Here is a 21,619-nt window from a genome sequence, read left to right on the forward strand (position 1 = left end):
GTGGTGACCGAAATTGAGAAAGTTTTGTTGTTGGAAGAAATATCTTGGAGGCAAAAATCAAGGGCACTTTGGTTGAAGGAGGGGGATAAATATACTAAGTTCTTTCACAATGTGGCTAATTCACATAGGTGCAACAATGTTATTGAAGTCCTCTATTCCGGTTCAAATGTGTTACATTCTTCCGAAGAAATCCAAGACCACATAGTGCAGTATTATGAGGATCTCCTTACTGAAAAAGAAGAATGGTGTCCCAAACTAGATGGTTTACTCTATGATCAGCTAGATTCGGATGTAACAGGTTAGTTGGAGAGGCCATTTGATGAAAAGGAGGTGCATCTCGTGGTGAGAAGTATATGCAGAGACAAAACCCCGGGTCCGGATGGCTTTTCTATGGCTTTCTTTCCAGAGAGTTGGGACATAGTAAAGGAGGAAGTGATGCAGATTTTTCATGCTTTTCATTCTAGTCAAAAGTTTGAGAAGTCACTAAACGCCACATTCATTGTTCTCATTCTGAAAATAGTTGGTGCATATTAATTGAAAGACTTTCGGCCTATTAGTTTGGTAGGTGGGATATATAAAATCATATCAAAGGTGTTAGCTAATCGTATGAGTTTGGTGATGGACAAACTTATTTCCAAACCTCAAAATGCATTTGTAAGGGGTCGGCAAATCCTGGATTCAGTTTTGATAGCAAATGAATGCTTGGATAGTCGGTTGAGAGAAGGCACCCTGGGGGTTCTTTGCAAGCTCAACATGGAAAAAGCCTATGACGATGTGTGTTGGGATTTTCTCCTCTATATGCTTAGAAGATGTGGTTTCGGGGATAGGTGGTGTGAATGGATTAAACATTGTGTCTCGACCGCTCGGTTCTCGATCCTAGTCAATGGAAGATCATGTGGTTTTTTTCAATCTTCAAGAGGTTTGAGACAAGGGGACCCGCTATCTCCTTTCTCTTTTGTTATTGTAATGGAGGCATTGAGTCGTATGGTGGAGGCTGCCGTAAGGGGGGGATTTCTTGCTGGTTATTCAGTGGGCAGCAATAGTAATACCAGCTCCATTTCTCACTTACTATTTGTAGATGATATGCTCATTTTTTGTGATGCTGTCAGTGGCCATATTCAAGCTTTAAGGGTAGTTTTGTTGTGTTTTGAAGCTATTTCAGGACTCAAGGTGAGCTTGGGGAAGTCGGAGTTGGTTTTGGTGGGAAGGTGAATAATATAGCCTCTTTAGCGGAGTTACTAGGTTGAAAAATTGCCTCTCCTTATGAAATATCTTGGACTCTCCTTGGGGGCGTCTTTCAAAGCAAAGAATATTTGGGATGGAGTGGTAGAGAAGGTTGAGCAACGACAATCGGGCTAGAAGAGGCTATATCTATCAAAAGGGGGGAGATTAACCCTTATCAAAAGCACTATTTCTAACCTTCCCACTTACTGTCTTTCTCTATTTCTATTACCGGTGGGTGTGGTGAACCGGATAGAAAAGTTGTTTAGAGCTTTCTTGTGGGGTGGCATGGGGGAGGAATCCAAACTTCACCTTGTGAGTTGGCAAAAGGTGAGTTGTCCATTTGCGAATGAGGGGTTAAGGGTGCGAAATTTGTGTGTATTTAACAAGGCACTATTATGGAAGTGGTTGTGGAGGTACCAAATGGAAGGGAACTCATTGTGGAGAGAGGTTATTGATCATAAGTATGGTTGTGTGGGGAGGGGGGGGGGGGTGGTGCTCTAAAGAGGGTAGGGGGTTTTATGGAGTAAGCCTGTGGAAATTCATAAGGAAGGGGTGGAACACCTTTGAAAAACATCTCAAGTTTGAGGTGGGTGATGGAATACGTACCCGTTTTTGGTTCGATGTATGCAGTGGGGAGAGTCCTCTTTGCATGGCTTTCCCAGTTATTTTTAACTTGGCTGGAAATCAGCAAGCTCCAGTTTCAGAAGTTCTATGTCATGCCAATGAGATGGTAACTTGGAATGTCACTTTTACAAGAAATGCTCAGGATTGGGAACTAGAAGAGCTGGCATATTTTTACAGTTAGTTGTTTTCAGCAAAGAGGGTGACCGTATGTTGTGGACTCACACGAGGAAAGAAAAATTTACTGTTAAATCCTTCTATAAGGTCTTGACAGTCCTACAACCCACTTTCTTTCCATGGAAGAGTACATGGAAGGTATTAGTTCTATCTAAAGTTGCTTGTTTTACTTGGACAGATGCTCATGGGAAGATTTTGACGGTTGATAATTTAAGAAAGTGAGGTATGATGATCATGGAGTGGTGCTATATGTGTAAAAAGAGTGGAGAATCGGTAGATCACTTGCTCTTACATTGTGAGGTGGCTGGGGAGCTATGGGCTGGTATTCTTAGTAGAGCTGGGCTGAGTTGGGCTATGCCCAAGAGTGTGGTAGATCTATTAGCATGCTGGAATAGATCTCATAGTAGTGTCCAACTAGCAGCCGTGTGGCAGATGATTCCTTTGTGCTTAATGTGGTGTTTATTTTTGGAAATGAATGACAGGTACTTTAATAACAAGGAGCGTGTAGCGGGGGAAATCTGGAACTTTTTTGTTTTCTCTCTTTTCCAGTAGTTTTCTGCTATTGTACTGAAGGAAGGGAATGTTCATGAGTTTTTATCTTCTTTCTAGCCTACTAGACTGTAATTAGGTGTTTCATTTTGTATACTTCTTGTGTACTTGGGCATCGCCTAATTTCATTCACATTAATAAAGATTATTACTTATCAAAAATAAATTATTAAAACTTTCCTAAACTTCTAAACAGAGCACAAAAACAATTTAACTTTTCAAATCCTTACAAAAATTATATTAAAAAATTATATATATTTTTTATAAGTAAATAATAACTCCATAAAAAATATTAAAAAATTATATTCTAACAATATTTTAACTTTATAATATTTTTATTCAATTTTTTCTCTCTCATTTCTCAAAACCCCATAAAACATCTTTCTCAAAACTATTTCACTACTATTTAAGATTTATCATCTCATCTCATTCTCCAACCATCCCCTTAATCATTTACAATTCAAAACAGATTTGAGCTGCGGTGTCAGGTAAATTAAACTGGACACAAGGTAAAGATAATTTATCATTTCTCTCTCTCTTCTCCTTAAACACTTAGGGTTTTGCTATGCATTAGTTACTATTCATCCCTACATCTCACACCTGACAACTTTTTCTATATTTTTTCATAAGGTGTGGGGTGTGTAATGAATAGTGACTGATAAAAAGAATTATTCAAACACTTAACCCTTTTCATCTCTATTTCTCATAACCATCCATTTCGCGGACAAACCTGTCCGCTAAATCACATATTCTCACCATTTGCAGTCCAGCGAGCTAACGACGCTGCCCACACCTGTCAACCATCAATTCTCCTCCATCTCCAATTCTCTTCCATTGTTGAGTCACGAGTAAATTTCCAGCCACCACTTTGTTTTTGGTTTTTGGTTCTGATTTTTATTTTGATTTCTTCTCCATATCTGCCCAGTTGCACTGTCCACCTACTGGCTTTAGGTTTAAAGTTTGTGGTTTGTATTGTTCCTTTAAAAATGACAAATGATGCGTATTAGTTTTCTGGGTTTATTTTGTTCCTGTGTGTTCTATTGACCAGGGGTACATTTGCAATTTTCCTCTGTGTTTTGTTAGAAGATGGACTCATGATACACTGTCGCCACTACCTGAGGATTATGATATCTTGCTCCTAGAGCCGTTGGGCGGTTATGAGTTTCAAATTTACTTATTTTCCTTTTCTGCTCATTTTGTGAGGTAGAGAAATTGTTTGACGTATGGTTTGAAATTAGTGACACTGCTTAGGCTAAGAAGAGTTTTGAACTTGTAGACGAATCTCACTAGCCTAATTGGTCTTTGTGTTATTGTTGATTTAACAATGTAGAAGAATTTATTGATTTTGTACACACATAATTTTTATTGTTTAAGGCATTCCCACCATCTTCTAAGGCCAGTGTTTCCATTAACAAAACTACTTTATTACACCCACTGAATGTCATTTTTTTTTATGTTAATCATTCTTAGGCTCTTTTTGTCAAAAGGTATATGAGTGCAGTTCATTGCTCTGAAATTATTGGCTACCCAATCAATCTTAAGTTTCTTTTGTGATTATTGTGCTATTTTATGACTTCTTTTGAGTTAAGTTTTAGGAAGACCTATGCATCAATACTCATGAAAACCTTATTTTAAATGAGTTATTTTAAAACCTTTTTTTTTCTTACCAAAAAAAAAAAAAAGGTAGCACATTGCTATTGTGAATTACTACCTCATTTTATACAAAAGTCAACATGATTATGCATGATGAACTCTCGGTGTTTGATATTATCGTGCAAGTCCATTTTCTTAAATTTTTCGGCTAAAATGCTCCCATTTGAAAGGGTGGGAAGACTTTTTAATAACGATGGGTGTTTTAACTTTTGGCTTAGAGCAAGCAAGCCTAAGACAAATTAGCATGGCATTCTCATAGATACATAAAAGAGAAATTATTCAAGATTGCACATATTGAACTCATGATTTTTATTTTATCATGTGGTCTTTTAAGATATTTGGACAATTCATTAAGAACCATAGAAAACTAATATTTGCAAAATGGATTGTGTTTGTGTACTAGTGTGGTATCAGTGAAGTGGTATCGGATATTTAGTGTACTGTTGTGTGGTATTACATTCTTGACCCAACTATTATTGTCTTTGTTATACCCTCTTTTCTGTTCTTTTTTTTTTTTTATGTTAACAACCTTTTTTTTCTTTTCGATTATAACTTCTATTTTTATTTATTTAAGGATGGATTCCCAGACGGGTGAAGATCCCTTCTCTACCACTACTCTCTTGCAAGAGGGTGAACATGGAATTAACAATGAAACTATGGGGACCTCTACAAATCACAACGTATATGCCCAAGATACTCAAACCCAAGCACATATAGGATCCACTAGAAAGAGATCTCATAGGGGTGGAAACTTCATAGTGGAAGAAGACAATCAACTTGTATCAACTTGGCTCAATATTAGCTTAGATGTAATTCAAGGAAATGACCAAAGAGCCACACAATTGTGGAATAGAATTTATGAATACTTCCACAAGTATAAGAAGCCATGTAGTCCTGAACGCTCTGTGGTCTCTTTAACGAATCGGTGGTCAACAATCCAAAAAAGTACCAACAAGTTTTGTAGGTTCTTATTTCAGATTGAATCAATGCATCCAAGTGGTGTTAACGAGTAAGATAAGGTATAAATGAGTTGCTATTGGTAGTGTTGAATTATTTAATTATTAGATACTTTAAGGATTCTAATTATCATTATTTTTGTCTATCTTCAGATTCAAAAGGCGAAGAATATGTATCGGGAAAACCAAAAGGCAACATTTCAATTTGAACATTGTTGGTATCTACTAAGACATCAACCAAAATGGCAGACACATATGGATCAATTGAGATCGAGGAGGAAATCAAAAAATTTCACACATTCTCCTGATACTCTAGAGTCGATACATCTTGGGGAAGATCATTGCTCAGAGGATGTGTTTGTGGACTTGGAGAGACCACATGGTAAGAAGGCTGGGAAGGAGGAGAAAAAAAGAAAGGCTCATGAAACTTCACTTGTAGAAATGTTGAGTGAATTGAAGGAAGAGAGGAAGATATTGAATGAGGAGAGGCAGGAAGCACTTAGAATTGCAAAGGAAGATCGGCAAGAGTTACTTCACATCAAGAAAAGAAAGCTTGAGTTAGAGATCATGGTGATAGATACAAGCAAACTATCTCCTATGCAGCAACAATATATTCATGAACGCCAATTGGAAATCCTTGCAAAGTATAGGACTACATTGTCGTAACCATTGGAAAACCTTTATGTTTTGGAACATTTGCCATGGATGTTATTGCTTTCAAACAATTTAATTTTCTATGGATGCTATTGTTTTGGAACATCTTTATTTTCAATGGAGGCTATTGCTAACCAATTGTTCAGATATCATTTATCCATGTCAAGAAATGAATACACACATTACTTATTAAAAAAAAGAAGTGAATACATCACACGCAAACTACATAATGGAACGACAAAATTTAAAGTTCTAAATTCTAACGACCTCCTATGCATTTGGCTTAAATACTTGAAAAGGTTTGATTGGAGTTGAGTTTGAGTTTCCAGATCTCTAATGCGATGATGTCCCGAAGTTCTTAAATTCAAGTTTGTACTCCTATGATGTACATTGGTTTAGGGGGATTCTCTATGATTTGTTTGAAAACGGAATTATATGCTCTAATGTATGAATGGTTCATGAATAATTGCAAACCATGCTTGGAACACTCAAAATGTGTGAGGAGCCGCCTACGCAAAAGGGGACAGACCATTCTTAGAGTTAAGTGGAAGGCAAAGATGAGAAATACTCAGCTGGTCTAAGACTTTTAAGGAATTAGCTGCAAGCGATGTAAAGTGTAGCTAGTCCAGCACATGGGTCAGCAAGCACCTTGCAAGCGCTCTGCTGACGTATCCCAAAGTGAGGTGGAGATAAGTGTACTATTTCACTAAAGGTGAGCACGAGAAGGTCACTTACCGAGAAGGCGATAATGAGGAATTGCAAAAGCCAATAACTCTAACAAGATGAAGAGTTACTTGCTAAGGCGAGTAGCAGCCTGGAAGAGACTAGATAAGTAAGGGAGCTTTCCGAAAGTGCTAAAAAAGGTGGTAGGACTGCATGCAAAACCACTACTCCAACTGGAGTGGTTCTGCGATGAAATGTGAAGGCCTGACGACTCCCATCGTTTGAACGTAGCAGTACAACTCAAGCCACGATCGAGACCCTCTTTCGAGGAAAGTCAGAAGACCAAGCATGAGGATCATGCTTGGCAATCTTGCCTCTGTCATCCTACAGTATGACATGGAAGAATTAATGAAAATCCTTAATGCAGATCCAAAGTTAGAGGAGTCAAAAAGGACATATGACAATCCTACCTTATTTAAAGAATCATGATGTGGGACGAGATCTCACTTTTGAGACCTTATTCGTCAAAGAGCTTGTGAAGTCAACTACTTCGGAAAGCGAGGAGTAGAGCGGTGACGAGAGGATTTTCTACATAGGAAGGTAGGTTAGCTTTTAAGACAGTGTTAGAAAATGTGGGGTGAATATTGTAAGTACAAGATATTGCATTATTTCTGTAACTTCTCTCCCCCATTCTATAAGCATGAAGATATATTTCAATCATTATGTTTATGCCTATATTTATGCATTGATTTCCAATATTTTGAATGTTTGAATGCGTTAATTGTTTTTAACACATGACTATGAATACCTATGTAGGAATCCAATATCTCTATGTAAGAATATCCATCTCTGTGTGTGAATGTCTATCTTTGTGTGAGAAGTCAGTAGCATGAATCTATAATCATAGGAGGGGACAGAGAATTCCTTAAATCATTCATACGAAACATTGCGACATGCTTCACACGAGAAGGAGAATGCCTCGTAGGGATTGGGGTAAAACGATGTCGTATTTGGCCTCACCTAATAGTCAGGATTTAGGATCCCAGGGTGTCACGTGTTGATGTCTTCAGGTAATTGGCTGGGTAGAAGCATCCCCGATGCAACAAGTATCTTTGTGTGAGAAGTCTGTGTGACAAATATCTATGAGATAAGTACCTATGTGGTAGAAGAATGTTACTGGGGCTAAAATAGGTTGAAGACTGATTTTTACAAGGTTTTATACTTATATTGAAGACATATTATTCCTTATCATATTAATACTAAGGTGTTTATGTATTTAGTATAAGAAAAAAGGGCAATATCCCATAAGGTGATTCCTTATCATGTTTGAGGATGCACGTAACTATAAAAGTGAGGGTAATTCCTCGCCACACATATATGTGTCCATCCAATCTTTTCATGAAAGTGTTCATAGCATCTTCGGTAGCATTATCTCTTATTAATAGCATTGTCATAGCCTCCTAATCTACCTATGGTTTCATTATTAGAACTATAGATTTTGATGCAGATCCAAATCCCGGCATGATGCCCGAGGAAGAAGAGTCAAACCCACTCGAGTCTTGAGTGAGGAGACCAGTAGCCGCCGTAGTTATCCTACACCTTCTATTAGAATATAAAATGCTAAGTCAGGTGACTACTAGTAATCAGTCCACCACTTTGAGACAACTAACTTTATGTACATTTGGACGATGTAATATCTCTAGATTTAATGAAGGGCAATAGGCCCCTTTTGTTGTAAGGATTAATATTCTGATATTTAAGAGCTAGCATTGTCACCACAACGTATTCTACTTAAATTTCTACGACATAAGTACATATCTTTCACGTGTATTTTCCTTAGAAAAATTACATGTCTATTTTAATTCCTTCTTGGGTGTTGACCGTTAGCCAACATCCTTGACACCACGATCCTCACCCAGACCTTCATGAGAAAATGGGTGCCACAAAATGCATACTCTAAATCTTTTCATGCTGACTCTTGAACTATAGTATAATATTTTCACTTATTTCTTTGTGTTACATAAATTGTTTTTATGAATGTTTCCTTGTTGATGTTATTATGAAACCTTGATAAACAAAAAAATGCATGTCATATGTAAAAATCATCCGACGCCACAACTTCTAAATAATTGTTGGTTCATGCACTTGGATTGGACAATTCTTCCATTTTCTAGGGCATTAAATCAATATTTCCAACATCTCTAGAAATCCATGATTTCAGCTAGCAATCTCACCACTATTCAGTGGCGTTAGTTGTGTAGTGCTTTCAACAATCCTCAAGTGTTTGTCAATAAGATTAGTCATCACACTCTATAGGCAAGCATCTTAATTATTGTGGTCATCTTTTGAAAGAAAGAAAACCAAACCTAAACCTTTCAATTACATTTTTTTGGACATTTGTTTTTAGTACTCAACCATGTAGTGCTTTCATGGATCATTAATTATTTGTCCATAAGATCAGTTGTCACTCGCAAGCATCCTAATTGTTGTAGTTATCTTTTGAAGGAAAGACATCTTGAGGCTTTCACTAACATATATTTTTTGGACAAAGTATGGTTCGTAGACTTCTACTGTCCAATGAATATGGAGAAATAGTTCATGACTCATAAGCAACCTTCTCTAATAGATATTGGGAGGATATACATGTGGTTCAACAAAATAATAAAGCAAGACTTTGGTTTCTTTGAATAGAATTACATATGATGAATTGACAAGGTTGAATAGCACTACGACGTGATGATAGTCCTCTTTCATTATTTAATTGTTCTTCTTTCACAATGAAAGATGAATTTTATTTCCAATTCATCATTGGATGAGGAGTCAAATAGAAAACCGTCAAATTCAAAAAAATGATCCATAGAGATGAAACTAGAAGGTGGATGTAAAAATAAAATAAGCAATGAATGAACAATAGACAGACTTGGATTTAGGTAAATGAAACTAGAACAAAAATGGTAATATTATTGAAAGAATTAGATCATTAAATAAAGAAACGATAAAAAACAATGTTTTTATGCTTTAGAAAAAGAAACAAAAGGTAAGAGCATTGGTATTGGCTTAATCAAAAGTCCAGCCAAATGCAAATTTTGCATATATATCGTTGAAGGAGTGGCTATAACTCCTCAACTCAAGATTTGAGATACAGTGAATCTAATTCATTCTTCAAATTTGAAGTGATATTGTTCACAGGCCAAAGGAATTTTTTATTCCAAAATGCAGAAGAACAACTAAAGCTAACATATGTTGAGAGCTAAAATGGATTAGATAAAATAGCTAAAACATTGATTTTAGCTAGAGTTTTCTTACTCATAACTCCCGCACACCACATAGATTTTTATTTGGTAACTAGAGCTTTGCTATCAAATAAAAATATGTGTGGTGTAAGGATGATGAGTAGACTTTTTTCCTTTAGCTAAACCAATATCATTAATTGAAAGTGGTAATGATGGTGAAGTTATCTTTGAACAAGTGTCAAATAGGTTCTTACGCCTAAAAGTATAATCGGTCTAGTTTGAAGAGAAATTTTTGTTAAAGACTCACCCTACCAAAATCAGATAAAAAGAAATTGGGTTGTGTTTATTTCAGCCCAAGTAAAATATGTGCCCTTCCAATTTTGAAAATGACATATAATATATCAACTATTTAACTTTATTTTCCCATTTTGTTCTTAAAAATAGCGCAACGAAAAATTAGGAAAAAGTAGCAATTAGCATATTAGGGACTTATTCATAAGAAAGGTTTTGAAAATACATTTAAACCACATTTTTGTTCTATTAAAAAATGTGCACCATCACCATTTATCCATTCATAAAGGTTTGCAATCATCATAATAAAATTAAAAACAAAGAAAAAGAGAAAAATAAATAAATGAAATATCCTAACTTCAAACTCCAAATAAATAAATAAAAAATAAAAATAATTTAATAAAAATTGTTACAATACAAGCATCTACCCATAAACCACCTACTTATAAAATAATAGTAAAAAGTAATTTACAACTAAAATAAGACAAAATATATCTAACCACCACCCAAATACTAAATTGAAGTTAACATTATAATTATATTGATACAACCCACAGCTGCAAGGCCACAACTCAACAAATCAGAAGATCCAATCAAACGATTTTGGTGCAAAACAAAATATTAAATATTTTAGTTTCAATAATTTTTTTTATGCTAACCAAATTAACTAGTATAATAGTATATTTTTTTCACCTTAATCATCTTCAATAGGTGTGGACATTGTCTCGGATGCCTATGTGGAATTTTCAACCTCCCTAACAAACTAAATTATAGAAACTCACATAATAGATAACTGATAAAAATATATCAAAACAAATAAGTTTTTCATATGCCTTTATCAAGCTTTTCAAAATCCTCCGCATCATCCATTAAATATCTAAGACTAATTGGAGCAAAAGAATAATGAAGTCAATTTTGTTCACAAATGAGGGTATCTACCATAATTCGAGACAAACTACTTTAGAAGGGATCAAGTACATAATTTACCATGCTAAATATGAATACATAGGCCATTGTAGATACTGGTAGGAGATCAAATTTTTCATCATTTTCCTCACAATTTTTAGATAGGTATTTATCCACTCTTGACTTGCTTTCCATAGAGTCAACTCTACTACTTGTACTAGTTACATCTTCAGTTGAAAAACTTGTGCGTTAATATTGTGGAGAAGAACTATGATGACCTTCTTCAAACTCAACGTATGCATCATATATATAGGTCAAAACACTTTTCACCTTCAATTTCAATTCAATTGCTATTGTAGAATTATGAGTATACATTGTCTCCAACAAATACTAAGATATTGCAACTTGTACTAAGAATCAAGTACAAGTCCAACATACAATAACATATTCATATTATCAAAGTTACCCCAATATTTGTCAAATTTGTGTCTCATATTTATTGCCATTAATCTCAATACATGTTCTTCTTCACACTTTATGTCAATTGTGTCTTGAATTGTAACTAATTACATAAAAAAAAAAAGTTGCAAGTTACATATTGACCACCTAAAAAATGCAAGGCTGCATTATAAAAGAGTTTAAGAAATCTCACAAACAATCTTACATTATCTCAATCATCTTTTTTGGAAAGCCCTAACTTCTTTGACATTATCCTCTTTACCCCATTATCATTGTCATCATCATCACCTTCCTCATCTCCAATACTAGGAATGAACTCCACATCTTCTTCCTCTAACAGTTTAAAAGCCTTTCGAAATTCTTCTGCCCTCTCCAACATAAGATAGGTAGAGTTCCATAACACCTTTCACCTTGGTAATATACTCATCAAACGCTTTCAATCCCTTACATATAATCAATTTTAAGATGTGGGCACATCTAATATGCAAGTATTCATATTCCAAAATAGTGTCCTTCTTATGCTTGGTCTTCTTTTTGAAAAAGGTAATTACTCCATTATTCGAACTTGCATTATCAAGAGTGATCGAAAGTATTTTTGGTCACTTCCAATTAATCAAGCACATCTATATTGTTTTACCAAGTATATAACCCTTGTGATTTTTAACTAAACAAAAAGAGATGATTATTTAGTGTAATTTCCAATCATCATCAATGAAATATGCAGTAAGACATATGTAGTTGAGGTTTTGCAGGGATGTCCACATATATGTGGTAAGAGAAATTTTTTGCCCTTGAAGAGTGCTTCTCAACTTATTCTTTTCCCTTAAATATATTGTACACACTATAACAATATTTGGAGATATGATTCCTACCCACATAGGTTGAACAATAAGCATAAATCTTTCAAAACTCTCTCATTCAACAAACTTAAATGCCAACTCGTTAAGTGCAATCATTTTTACTAGGGCTTGTCTACAAGCGTCAATACTAAAGGCTATCAGAACAAGTCCCACACTAGTAGTCCTTCCCTCCTTGGACTTCCAAACTAAGGTAGTTTGGATCTTATCCCTAACATTATATGGTAAAACTTACATTGATGTTCAATGTAATATTTCATGGATTTTATACCATTCACCTTCATATCACATGCATAATCCGCACAATTATTACGTGCAACTCTAGATTTACTTGGATCACTTTTTTATATTCTTATAAAGTGATTATAAACCATTGATCTAGTTCTACGCACACCAATAGATTTCGTACTTACATTGGGTGGGAGTGAAGGAATGTCTTGCCCTTGTGTTGCATCTTTAGTATTTATCTTCGTAGAGTTGGGAATCAAACAAACTATATATAAAATGACAATGTTCAAATCCAACTATTACAATAAGCATTGCATTCAAACAAACTATGATTTACCATCTATATAAGCATATGTTTTTTTTAAGCATCTCTTTTCTTTTTAAGCATATGTTTTTCTTAAGCAAATTTTTTCCTTCTTTTTTTTTTTTAACATTTGAATTGGAACAAACAAATTCGAATTCACCATTTATAATTCGTTCAAATAAAATTAATCAACTAATACATAAAATTAATTCAACCATCTATAATTGGACCAAGTAAAATAAATCACTACCCTATTGTACATAACCTTATTTATAAAAGTTTTCATTTCTTTTTTCTTGTAATCTATTTCATTTTATAGATAATTAATGAACTAACATATAAAATTAATGAAATTAAAATGAAATAATTCTTTGCAGTCTAAGTTTGCCTTGAAGAACTTCAGTTGGGATCTTAAGCTTAGAAAGTGGAAGGAATCGGCTTGGAGATGAGAGAAATCATGCGGCTAGAGGAAACCGAGAGGTTTCTCATGTGAAGGAAGGAACTCTTGAGAAGTTTTCTCTTTTTGTTTGCCTTAGGACCAACGGGTGTAGGAGAAATGAGAAAGGAAACTACTTACTTGCCTTGGAAGCCGATGTGTAGGAGAAGGAAAGGAGATTTAATTGGCTTCTTGAGGAAGTTATGGGTTCAAGGGAGAAAAGTCAATGGATTTAAATAAAAGCTTATCCCAAAAGCTGGGGAGATGAATGTTGGAGATTAACTGTGGGGAGATATTTCCTTTACCTGCCCATTCAATGGTAAAAAGAGTTTGGGCCATTTCTTGAGCAAATAAAAATTAAAGGGCTTAAAAGAAAATATTGTAAGGTCATAAAAAAAAATCATACCCTTGAATTATTTAAGGAAAACTCTTGTTGCAGGCGATCTGCGCAGGTGATCTGCGCACCTATCCAACGTGGCAAGTGAAACGGTGCAGTTTAGATAAGTTTAATGAAACAAACCGTTTGGGCTAAAGGAATTGGGTGGGATTGAATTTAAGTTGCAGGCATTGACAAAACGGTGAGTTTTGAGCTACAGGCACCTTCTTCTTCTCTGGTTTGAGTCCCGAAGCGTCCTTTTCTCTTCTCGGAGGAGTAGGGGAGCTATGGTGGTGGGAGAACCTTCCATCATGCCCATGCGATCTTCTTATCTAATCTTTTTCTTTATATGCAGACCGAAAAATCGAGAAACAGTCGGGTGGGGAGAGATTATGGTGTTAAGAGTCTGAAGGCAAAAGGACGTATTTCTGGACCATATTGGAAACTGGAAGAGGAGAGAGAGAGACGTGTAGTGAATGTGCATTATGCAGTCTGACTTTTGTGGGTGTTCGGGGCTCTGGCTAAATGACAAATATTTAAACCTAAATGCAGTTATAACGTCACTGTAGCCATCGAAAAATTGTTTCGAAGAGATTTGGGGAAACCTTCAGAAGAGATTTCGGAAGGAGGGAAGTACGCTGGAGGGAGAGGAACTGACGAAGTTTCCTTCTTTTCTTTTGTTTTAATTGCTTTTATTTTTTTGCTTTCGATAATTACGTAAATACCCCTGTTGCCTGCCATGTCACACTTGGGTACGCAATTGGTACGCGGTTCGCTTGTACCCAGCAGAATTGATTATTTAATAATCCACATAAAAAAATAAAAGCACACTCATCTTAAAATAAAAATAATAAAATAATAAAGTCTTTATCTCAAAATATTTATCTTATGGAATTAATAAATGACGTAAGGACCTACATAGTAGGGTTCGGATATTACAGTTCGGTCTCGGTCTCGGTCTCGGTCGTGCGGGGTAATTTCGACACGTTTTTTCTGTCTGGGGTTGTTGTGCTGCGAGATGGGGGCGGCGTTGCTGTTTATGGAAGGGAACAAAGTGGTAGCAGTTTCTCCAGGGGCTGGGCAGATTGGGTTTGTGTTTCAGATTTGGTCAGATTTGGGCTCTATACAGTGATAAGGATGGCTTGCCAAAGTACTATGGTCAAATTAAGAAAATTGATTTGGCGTCGGACTGAGATTGTGGTAGTACGAGGAGACAGAAGAGAGGGGTAGCGAGGAAGAAGAAGACCGAAGAGAAGGCTCTACGAAATCACATATACCTCTTAATTCTATGAGGTGGAGCCTATTCAAATTACTGTATATTTTCTTACGTGGCAACAAGTGAATAGCAAGGTGCATTTGGACGATTTAGGTTGCGTTTAAATGTTGAAATGAATTGAGTTGAGTTGAGTTAAGATAATAAAATATTGTTAGAATATTATTTTTTAATATTATTATTATTTTAAGATTTAAAAAAATTGAATTGTTTATTATATTTTATATTAAAATTTAAAAAAATTATAATAATAAATTAAGAAAAATTGAAATAAGTTAATCATTGAAGAAACCGAATCCCATTGTGGAAAGGTGGTGTTATCCTTTTGTCAGGAAATATCTCCATCCTTTTGTCCTTTAAGGTGGAGGAGATGAAGTAAACTACGTGCCTCCTCCATCGCCCTTTCAAATTCGACGGTCATGATCGAACAGCTCATCTGTAATTTTATCACAATGCGAGGGTCATTGTTATCAAAACCTAATTGGATATTTCTACTCACACTTCTCGCTCTCCCATAAATATCTTTAGGTTATAACCAAGAGAGCCTCCATCTCCTCCTTTGAACCTTATCTGTTGGAAGTTGGAGCTATAGCAAGGAGACCAGCCATGTCTGCTACCGCCTCTTCCCTTGCACTCCCATCTCTCACACCCAAGACTCTTTTCCTCTGCAATTCCAAACCCACTTCCCTCTCTCTGTTCTCTCTTTCCCCTTCTCCTCTCACCCTTCGTTGTAAGCCCATTTCCGTTTCCGCTTCCTTTCTTCGCTCTGCGCCTGTCTTCCACACCCCGCCATCCCGGTTCGTCCGGAACGTCACCCTTTCGTCCGAGTTTGACCAAGAAGAGGAGGTCGAGGAAAGAGGCTTCTCCCCTGACCTCAAACTCTTTGTGGGTAATCTTCCTTTTAATGTTGACAGTGCTCAGCTCGCCGGGCTGTTCGAAAGCGCTGGAAATGTTGAAATGGTCGAGGTATTATTTTTTTTCCATACTTTATTTTTCCACTCCAAGTATGTGTATGCTATAAAGGTTGGTTTTTTACTTAAAAATAAAATTTTGGTTTTTAATTTTTGATTTCTTGTGTGTGTCAGATTCAGTGGTCTGCCTTTCTTTTCTTTTGGATTAAATTTTTTCTCGAAATATTGGCTGTGGGAAAAGCAAAATATATTCTCGGGATTCTAGCATAAGAAACCTGCTTAGATAGATGTGCTGAAGTCTTTGTTATTTTAGGTGATTTATGACAAGACTACCGGAAGAAGCAGAGGATTTGGGTTTGTGACCATGTCTACGGTTGAGGAAACTGAAGCTGCTGCTCAACAGTTCAATGGCTATGTAAGCACATGTTCCATGTACTTGGTTTTATTAGGCGTTCTAGTTCTTTGGTTTTGAATCTTATTTGGTGTGACGCAGGCTCTTCAGAAGTTTCATTGTTGTAATTGCTGAGTATCAAATTTCCAGTTTACTTGTCTTGTTTTATATTTCTTGAGCACTGGGTGTATGGGTTTATTGCATCTGAGCAAAACTTCCTGACATTTGACAGGAACTCGATGGAAGAGCATTGAGGGTGAATGCTGGACCTCCTCCACCTAGGAGGGAGGAATCCTCCTTTAGAGGTTCCAGAGGGGGGTCAAGTTTTGGTGGTGGCCAAGGTGGGCCCAGTTCTGATGGTGGCCACCGTGTTCATGTGGGTAACCTTGCATGGGGTGTTGATGATTTGGCGCTTCAGAGTTTGTTTAGTGAGCAAGGAAAGGTCGTTGAAGCGAGGGTGATTTACGACAGGGAGAGTGGCAGATCAAGAGGTTTTGGTTTTGTAACCTTCAGCTCTTCCGCAGAGGTCAACAATGCTATTGAATCCTTGGATGGCGTTGTAAGTATAGTAGCACCTTTTCTATTGTTATATTTCATATGATGGGTGAATCTGTTGTTTGATGTATGTGCGTGTTTCTTTTATTTTTTAGTTACATTGAAGTAGTTGGTTGATCATTATCAACTACTTCAATGGTTTTAGATTTAGAGATTAGATGATTTTAGATTAAAGATGAAAGTTGAAAAAAATAATGTTAGAATATTATTTTTTGATATTATTATTGTTTTGAGATTTGAAAAAGTTGAAATGAGATTTGAAAATGTTAAATTGTTTATTATATTTTTTGTGAAAATTTGGAGAAATTTTAATGATGAGATGAGATGAGACGAGACGAAAGACTGGCTGAATTCAAACGAGACCTCAATCTTGCTCCGTTCTTTTCGGTCCCTTTTTGTCCATTGTTAATCAACATTTACCAAAGCATATTGTAGTGTATAATTGAAATAAGTAGTTGGTCAGGATACGCTGATAATTTACGGTTGTCGTAACTTATCACCTGAAGTTTGGTTATATTGGGTGCACAATTGATTAAAGTTCCTTGTAAGTAGTAGTTCTGTAAACAGAAAGTGTGGTAAAGATATTTTTCTGGATCTCATTCATCTGTCTGGGCGGATTGGAAGATTCATTAATTTTGTGTTATATGCTCGTAAATCTTGGAAAACAAGTCCTGTTTTTTATTATGTGAATTTATATTATGAGTAGCCAGATAATTAAAAGAAAGTTTTATGAGAACACCAATATAGATAACCACTAATGTTGTTTGGCATATTAATCTGGGTATGAAAACTTGTTTGTTTTTTGACACGTGCATTGCTCATTGATCATCATTTATGTGTTGAACGGATTATGATATGCTTTCCCAAAGTAATATGTATGTGTGTATGCACACATGTATGTATGAATGCATCTATTTATATCTTTATCTATGGAGTACCTATTCTCAGAATCACGAGTGTCACTCATTCCTTGAGAGTGAAGCTCTCAGAGTTTTGAGCCATTTTTGACATATCTTTTAATATTTTAAAGATAGTGAATAAATCCAAAAGTCTTGGATCTGGATCTCATTTTCTTGCCAAGTCAAATCACCAATCTTGACTTGATTTGGATTTGGTGCTTTCAGCTATACAGGATCGCAATAAATTGTTTACATTTTCTATCCAACAATATTTACAATTTTTCATTGTGAAAATTTGTTGGTGTAGGACTTGAATGGCAGAGCACTACGTGTGAGTGCAGCGGAAGCAAGGCCAAGACGTCAATTTTGAGTTTTGAATCTTTTACAAGTCGAGCAACGAAAAAATGGGGTATACTCTTTTAACTTATTGGAATATAATTTGGATCTTTAAAATTACCCTGATAACCATTCCCTTCATCCTTCATCCCGAGTGTTTATTTTGATATGGTAAGCATCTTGCTAGATATATCTTGTTTTGGAGTTCTGCTACATACAGTCACTTTTGTATATTCTTTGCACACACTACTGATGTGATTGGCTGAAGTAGTTATTTTATATTAAAAAAAAAAGTTTCTTAGCCAATCACATTGGCGCGCAAAAGTGACGTGACTGCACAGAGTTTTTCTTTGTTTTATGTTTGTTCCTTCTTTAGCTGCACAGTTCCTCAGATACAGCGTGCCTATCCAAATGAATATGAAGTTTACCCAGTTATCTCGTTTATTTATCTACTTTTAACGCAAATCTGCATATCTTTTGTCTCAGGGACCTGGGAGTTGTGCAAGTTGGAGCCTACTGCTGTTCATCAAGAATTTACAGAAAACTAATTAGTTTTTGGGCGGGCCTACAGATGGACGAGAGCTGATAAACGTGCTCTGATCTGAAGGATTGTTAATTTTGTATGTTCTGAATGCCATAATCCAGACAGGAAACTGATGTGTTGAGACATCTTTTTGTCACATATGGTAGATCCAGTACAAGGGTATATGTTATTTGGCTTTCCCAAATGCGTTTTGAGTTTTGGATTTTAACAGGTTATTACTCGATCCTGGAAATTCGTAAACTTTTGCAGGCAAGCATAAAACATTGTGAGAATAACATTTCGAGGTAGGTAAGCCGTAAGCCAACCTGAACTCTTTATTGGTTCACCACTTCCTTTCAGGCTTTTTCGGCTTGAAGAAATGACCATTAACCAGTTCGCTAATGGCGGACGGAGTAAAATGAATATCGTGAGGGATTTCGAAATTTGTTTGTTTGTAGTTCATTTACCATTATCTAGCACAAAATCCTTTCATATGCTGGGTGAACCAAAATGTGTATTTGCAAGGAAAAATGCTAGGGGGGCCGTTGGCTCCCGTGTTTTTTGCCCGATTAGGTTTTTTATTTTTTTCAAGTTTGTTTGTTTGTTTTTTATTTATTTAGCGATTAAGAAAATATTATTGAATAATATTGTAATTTTTTTTAAAATATTTTAACAGTGTGAAAAAAATAATATAAAAAAAAATTTATTTTCTTAATTATTAAGTAAAAAAAACTAAAAATAAATAAAAGAACTCAATCGGCCAAAAAAAATAAAAAAGGAGTCCAAAACAGGCTCTCCCAAAATGGGTCTTAGAACAAAGGTTACAAAAATGAATTATAGAAAAGCATTACGTAAAAATAATTTTATAAATTAATATGGATTTATCCGATTTATTAGATTTATTTTATAATAAAAATAATTTTATAATCTGACGAATTATATTATACAAATTGTTTTTATATAATTCTTTTTTATAGCCAGAGTTTTTTTCTTTAAAAATTCAACGAGGGTTCGGATATACCAACTTTGGTTCGAGAGATGAGTCAATCAGACTGCATTGAGAGAGATTTCGACTGCAATATGTTGACTTCCCTTGTTCACTCTGAAAGTCCAAATAATGCCCCAAAGAATGAAAACAAGGTCTGATGTGGGGGTGGGGAATTTTTCTCCGTACCCCGCCCTTGCATGGGCTGGGGCGGGGTCTCCCGTTCGCTGGCCAGGGTGCGGGGGTGGACCCCCACCCGTTCGTACCCCCACATCCCCCTACTAGGCCTTTGGCCCAGTACATTTTTCTGGGCCCTAAATGGCCCAAAATCGGTTTTTGAGCCCAGAATTCGTTTTTGGACCACTTTGAGCTTATTATTTAGATTAAAAAATATATAAATTTAATAACAAAAAATATATATATATATATATATAAAATCATAGATTGAACTATTAAGTAGATATTAAGTTTCAACTATTAACTAATTAAGTAATAATTATCAGTAAGGCACTATGCTAAAATAAATAGTTTACAATTATACAAATTAAGAGAACTAATAAACTATTACACTATTACAAACTCCTTTAAAAAAAATAAATATTACAAATTGTAGAATTAACTATTGTAGCAACATTATAATTAATTGTAAATTAATAAAATCATAATTTTTCAATTTGATCAATTTGATTTTGAGGTGGAGACGTAGCGGTGAGTTCACTGAGTGGTGAGTTGTGCTGATTGCTGTGAGACTGAAAATCAAAATTATAAAAGTTAATAAGTTATAAAACTTGAAATATTAATAAGTTAAAAATAAAACAAATTAGAATTAAAAAAGTTATAAAGATGAAACAAAATTTTAAATGTAAAAAACAATTAAGGGAGAAATTGTGCAAGCCATGGCAATGGTGGGTCCAATACAAAGTCATACTGTATCGGAGGTAGCCATAGACGTCGTCTCATGTATCACTATAAGTATTAAATTTGAAATCAAATTAATGAATACCAATTAAATGAAAATAAATAAATTAAAATAAGAAATTAGAAAATGAAATTAAAATAAATATTAGATCCAGACTGATCATCACCCTCCTCCTCGACGTTGGCCTCCTCATACTCAAAAACATCCAGAACATGAATTGGAGTTCCCTTCATCTAATTCTGCGTGCAAATCAAAGCCTCCACAGTGGCAAGAGCTAATGAATTCCGAAATGAATCTAATACACGCCCTCCGGTGCTAAAAGCTGACTCTGAGGCTACTGTGCTAACAGGGATGACCAAAAGTGTGTAAGCTATCTCTCCAAAGTTGGGATATTTCACGTCATTCACCTTCCACCAACTTAATATATCGAAATCTCGTGAAAATGGTAGAATCTTTGCTGCTAAGGATCTGTCTATCTATGACTGAGCCTCTACAGAACTCCGGAGGAAGGGGGTTTGCTCATACCTCTCACCCCACTCCAATCTACGTCTTTTCCCAACCTCGACTTCAGGAAACTGTGAGCCTGAGACTGATGGGGTAGGTGTAGGTGCAGCAATATTACCACCCTGCATGGTGGAAAACTCATTAAATAATCTAGTAAGGGTTTCCCGAACCCTTGCCGTAATAAGCTCCGCCCATACTTGCCCGTACGCAAGGTCCAATCCAAATATCATGCCATCCAACTTATACCTCGGGTCAAAGACAACAGCTACACATAACAAAATATTAGCCCTAGTTAAATCTCCTCAATACTTGTTGTACTTTGTCCTTATAATCAATGCCATCTCCCGCAGCCTAATGTGACCACCTGAGACCATGTCATCTAATTCTTCTTTTACCCTACATATTTATTGACATACAACATTGGATGTAGAGTACAAAGTTCCAGATAGTCTCGTGGTGACATCGTAAAAAAGCCTCAAAAACTCTACAAAAATAGCTACAATTTTTCAATCATTATCTACGGGTTTCCCCAATCCCCCGTGATCATCAAAATATTTAACATATTGGATGTCTTTGTCACCCAATAATGTAAATACCAGCTTATATTCTTGGGCCGCCTCTAACATTAGAAATGTTAAGTTCTATCGTGTAGGCATATCAGTACAAATGCCTTTCTTAGATATTAGGCCTGCAGATCTCGCAGCTACCTTGAATTTCTTTAACCTCGAAGGAGAAGA

The 21,619-nt window shown here is 35.7% G+C and overlaps 1 protein-coding gene and 2 long non-coding RNA genes across 3 annotated transcripts; 1 reads left to right on the top strand and 2 right to left on the bottom strand.

Annotated features, from left to right (window-relative positions):
- Positions 1–4,760: 4,760 nt before the first annotated feature.
- Positions 4,761–5,117, bottom strand: LOC121264681. The gene is made up of 2 exons (XR_005940544.1): positions 4,994–5,117; positions 4,761–4,946 (listed from the first exon to the last, which is right to left on the bottom strand). It is a non-coding gene; the product is annotated as an uncharacterized LOC121264681 (long non-coding RNA).
- Positions 5,118–15,363: 10,246 nt separating this feature from the next.
- LOC121264679 (29 kDa ribonucleoprotein A, chloroplastic) lies at positions 15,364–18,679 on the top strand. The gene is made up of 5 exons (XM_041167970.1): positions 15,364–15,825; positions 16,084–16,185; positions 16,394–16,720; positions 17,923–18,024; positions 18,438–18,679. The coding sequence occupies exons 1-4, from the start codon at positions 15,466–15,468 to the stop codon at positions 17,983–17,985; spliced, it is 852 nt and encodes a 283-aa protein (XP_041023904.1). The 5' UTR covers positions 15,364–15,465; the 3' UTR covers positions 17,986–18,024; positions 18,438–18,679.
- LOC121264680 lies at positions 16,541–17,197 on the bottom strand. The gene is made up of 2 exons (XR_005940543.1): positions 17,080–17,197; positions 16,541–16,846 (listed from the first exon to the last, which is right to left on the bottom strand). It is a non-coding gene; the product is annotated as an uncharacterized LOC121264680 (long non-coding RNA).
- Positions 18,680–21,619: the final 2,940 nt, after the last annotated feature.

Source organism: Juglans microcarpa x Juglans regia, chromosome 5D (assembly GCF_004785595.1).
Source record: "Juglans microcarpa x Juglans regia isolate MS1-56 chromosome 5D, Jm3101_v1.0, whole genome shotgun sequence".
NCBI classification, from domain to species: domain Eukaryota; kingdom Viridiplantae; phylum Streptophyta; class Magnoliopsida; order Fagales; family Juglandaceae; genus Juglans; species Juglans microcarpa x Juglans regia.

Bases quoted from the DNA above. Each gene is read 5' to 3' on its own strand.
- LOC121264679 (XM_041167970.1), top strand. From the start codon at position 15,466: ATGTCTGCTACCGCCTCTTCCCTTGCACTCCCATCTCTCACACCCAAG. The intron at 16,186-16,393 runs GTAAGCACATGT...GACATTTGACAG, and splicing joins CTCAACAGTTCAATGGCTAT to GAACTCGATGGAAGAGCATT. The intron at 16,721-17,922 runs GTAAGTATAGTA...TTGTTGGTGTAG, and splicing joins TTGAATCCTTGGATGGCGTT to GACTTGAATGGCAGAGCACT.